Here is a 4,043-nt window from a genome sequence, read left to right on the forward strand (position 1 = left end):
TGCTAATCGAAGTAATCATACTAAGAAATACCCCAAATATGATCCATTTGTCTTATCTTACCAAGTGGCTCAAGTGTACTACGCATCATACCCTAACCTGAAACGAGACCTAGTTCAATGGTGGTATGTATTTAAAACACAAGCAAGGTCAGTGGTTGATGCTCCGGTGGACTTAGAGTTTCTGCAATCACCATCCCCAACAGTACATGCAACTCTTTGCCCACCGAATGACATTCTAGACTACGCCAGGGATGATGATGATGAAGACGATGACGATGACGATGGCTTTGTGATCTCAAGCGATGAAGACGATGAATCTAGTATCGGCTTTAGTGATAGTGACGATGATGATGACATTGATGTAGGATTAGATGATAGTAGTGATGACTCTAGTAGTGAAAGTAGTGATGAGAGTATTGAGTAGGAGAATATGTTAATCTCCTTTAAAAGTATGCTTCTTATTGTAAAATCAAAATATTAATTAGGCTTATGTAAAACTTTTTAGTGTTTGTATAAAAGCCATATTACGTTGCACTGCACTTGTTATTTATAATATCTTGTCATTTTACTAACATCTGATTCAGGTAGTCATGGCGGGTGGAATTAGTGGGCAATCGTCAAAGAAAGTAAAGGGGAAAGAGAAAATGACCGCCCGCGCCCTTTTCAACGACGACTAGGATAAGGAGATGTTCGATTCGGAGGCACACGATTAGGGTGAGGATCAAACGGGCCCATCCACTCCTCCAGAAGATGGGCCACGGGATGAGTCACAGGACGAGTCACAAGATGAGTCACAGCTCCCGTTTTTGGACCCTACTACGCTGTGGTACGTACATATCATGATATGGATGATAAGATACAAGGCTTATAATACTATTTTCGAACTTGTTTAACATTGTTGTTTCCCGTTTGTTATAGGTTTGATGATCCTAAGGTTCGGAGTGCGGTATCCGGTACGATTACTAGATACTACCAAGCCCCTTGGAGGAACTTTGGAGAAGTTCCTGCAGCTACGAAGGAACACTGGTGGAACTTGTTCAACGTATGATATTTATGGGTCTTGGTTAATACATGTTTTAGATATTGTATTGATTTAGTTTTGTGTATAACTTCTGTATTTTATCATTTGTAGGCACAATTCAGATGGGCACCCCAGATGAACGAGCTAATGAAGCTCACATTTCGGAGGAGGGTAGCAACACTCCTGCGTGACATGTTCCACACCATCACGCACAAGATGAATGGCGCCAAGCGAAGTTGGCTGAGTGAGGAGATCCACAATGAGATGATGGACATTGTTACATCGGATCCAACTTCCAAGGAGAGGTCGGCGCAAAACAAGAAGAACAGAAGGGGCAGATCTATGGAAAATCCCGTCCGAGGGACCCACTTTCCGGGTTCGTTGTCAGCTGTCCAACATGCGAAAAGGATGGTAAGTTTATTTAAAAAGATCTTATATTAGAAGGCATTTTTGTGTATTTCAATGTAACAAGGGTGTGACATGTTTAACGTTTATTCTTATTTTTTTGTATCAAAGGTGGCGAAGAACAAGGGCCAGCTGCCAACAGCTCCTAAGCTGTTTTTGAAGACACACTTCAAGGAGCTGACTGGGAAAGGCACAGTGGCAGTAAACCCCACAGCTCAGGAAATTGCGGTAACAAATTCCCTAAACTTAGTTCATTGGTTCATTATTTATAAATATGGTACTGAAAACTTAGGGACTTGTTGTTTTTTGTGATTTCAAGGCATGAAACCCTTAAAATAACCATAATTGACATGTTTAGAGAAAGAAATAGTTCATTTGGTCGAAAATGAAGAAAATGGGCAAAGAATAGGTCATCTAGGCCATAGTTGGTTCAATTTCGCTCCAAATGCATCTTAAACCTTAGGGACTTGTTGTTTTTTGTGATTTCAAGGCATGTACGCCTTAAAATAACCATAATTTACATGTTTAGAGAAAGAAATAGTTCATTTGGTCAAAAATGAAGAAATTGGACAAAGAATAGGTCATATAGGCCATAGTTGGTTCAATTTCGCTCCAAATGAGTCCCAAACCTTAGGGACTTGTTGGTTTTTGTGATTTCAAGGCATGTACCCCTTATATTACCTATAATTGACATGTTTAGAGAAAGAAATAGTTCATTTGGTCGAAAATGAAGAAAATGGGCAAAAAATAGGTCATATAGGCAATAGTTGGTTCAATTTGGCTCCAAATGCGTCCCAAACCTTAGGGACTTGTTGTTTTTTGGGATTTCAAGGCATGTACCCCTTAAACTATGTAAATTTGACATTTTTGGATAAGAAATGAGAACATTAGCTAAGAAATATTTAGAATGGGCAACATAGACGTCACTTAGGCCATACTGGGTGCGTTTTTCATCATTAAGGCTCCCAAAACTTAATGTGTTGTTTTTTTTGGCATTTCAAGCCCTAGACACCTAAAACTATGTACATTTGACATTTTTGGATCAAAAATGAGAACATTAGCTAAGAAATAGAGAAAATGGGCAACATAGACGTCACTTAGGCCATACTTGGTGCGTTTTTCATAAATATGGCTCCCAAAACTTAATGTGTTGTTTTTTTGGCATTTCAAGCCCTAGACACCTAAAACTATGTACATTTGACATGTTTGGATCAGAACTGAGAACATTAGCTAAGAAATAGAGAAAATGGGCAACATATAAGTCACTTAGGCTATACTTGGTGCGTTTTTCATGAATATTGTACTAAAACTTTGTTACTTTGTTTTTTTTTTTGTCATTTCAAGCACTTTATACCTAAAACTATGTTTAATTGATATGGAATGAGATAAAAAAAAGAGCTCATTTCCTAAGAAATGAAGTAATTGGGCTAAGTAGAAGTCACCTATGTCATGTTACTTGGTTTATTTTTTCATGAATATGGTACCCAAAGCTTATTTATATAACTTACTAACTCGTTTGTTCCTTTTCATATGTTTATCTTGTAGGAGGCCTACCAAAAGAGGGTTGAGGAGGCTAGCACTCAAAGGACTCAGAAGAGTCCGAATGAGCTGTATTGGGAGACAGTGGGTGGTCGGAACAAAAAAGGACGTGTGAAGGGACTTGGAGGAAGTGCTGACCTTTACTATGGCAGCCAGATGGGTCTACTTTCCACATCTTCCATGCAGTACACGCCCTCCCTTGTTTCTTAAATGCAGGATCAGATGGAAACCAGGATGCAGGCTCTTCGGGAAGAAATGGAACTCGAGATGCGAGCCTGAGTTCAAGCCTTAGTAAGAGCCCAAATGGAAGAAATGGAGAAGAGGTTGGAAGAGAGGATGATGAGTCGTTACCACAATGACCCTTGTTCCACCGTGCGACCTCCATTTCGATATCCCAAGGACGACGACCCGGGTAGTGGTGGAGCAGGCCAAGGCACTCCCGCAGTTGCTTAGCTTTAATTAACGTAGTGTTTATTAGTACTAATTTTGGATTACATTACTTGGTTGTACTGATTGGAATTAGTATATATATATAATTATTTTTACACAAAAACCATTAATTTTATTCTGTCGTTAATATAAGAAGCAGGAAGTACAGGTATCAAAGGGTAGCAATGTGCCGTAGGAAAATAGTCAAACTCGAAGTAGTTCCGTCGTTATTTCCGTCGCAAAGTTCCTACGGAATTAAAATCCATCGCAATGGGTATAACCTTCTGACTGAATTTTCCGTTGGTAGTTTGCGACGGAAATATGTCCGTAGGAAGGTTGTGACGGAATTTTCCGTAAGAAAGTTGCCTTCCACCTACGGAATTATCCGTCGGAAGGAGCTTAACTTCCGATGGAATATTCCGTCGGAAGGTTGGACAGTTCCGACGGAATATTCCGTCAGAAGGTTGGACGGTTCCGACGGAATATTCCGTCGGAAGCTGAGAAACTTTCCGACCGTTGGAACCTTGCGACGGACTTCCAATTTTGGTCAAACATAGGCTCCGACAATTTAAAATCCGTCGGAAATTCCGTCGACATGGTAATTTCCGTCGGAAAATCCCTCAGTATTAGCCAAAATTCCTACGAAGTG

The 4,043-nt window shown here is 40.0% G+C and overlaps 1 protein-coding gene across 1 annotated transcript; it reads left to right on the plus strand.

The window, feature by feature from the left end:
* The first annotated feature begins 590 nt into the window (after positions 1 to 590).
* LOC110697478 lies at positions 591 to 3,324 on the plus strand. The gene is made up of 7 exons (XM_021874851.1): positions 591 to 626; positions 714 to 826; positions 919 to 1,042; positions 1,133 to 1,432; positions 1,538 to 1,654; positions 2,972 to 3,125; positions 3,182 to 3,324. The coding sequence occupies exons 1-7, from the start codon at positions 591 to 593 to the stop codon at positions 3,322 to 3,324; spliced, it is 987 nt and encodes a 328-aa protein (XP_021730543.1).
* The last annotated feature ends 719 nt before the right edge of the window (positions 3,325 to 4,043 follow it).

This window comes from Chenopodium quinoa, unplaced genomic scaffold (genome assembly GCF_001683475.1).
Source record: "Chenopodium quinoa cultivar QQ74 unplaced genomic scaffold, ASM168347v1, whole genome shotgun sequence".
NCBI classification, from domain to species: Eukaryota; Viridiplantae; Streptophyta; class Magnoliopsida; order Caryophyllales; family Amaranthaceae; genus Chenopodium; species Chenopodium quinoa.

What these genes read in the sequence shown, in the direction of transcription:
- LOC110697478 (XM_021874851.1), top strand. Translation starts at nt 591, where the DNA reads ATGGCGGGTGGAATTAGTGGGCAATCGTCAAAGAAA. An exon ending in ACTGGTGGAACTTGTTCAAC is followed by an intron (nt 1,043 to 1,132) that starts GTATGATATTTA and finishes TATCATTTGTAG; the next exon opens with GCACAATTCAGATGGGCACC. An exon ending in TTACTATGGCAGCCAGATGG is followed by an intron (nt 3,126 to 3,181) that starts GTCTACTTTCCA and finishes TCTTAAATGCAG; the next exon opens with GATCAGATGGAAACCAGGAT.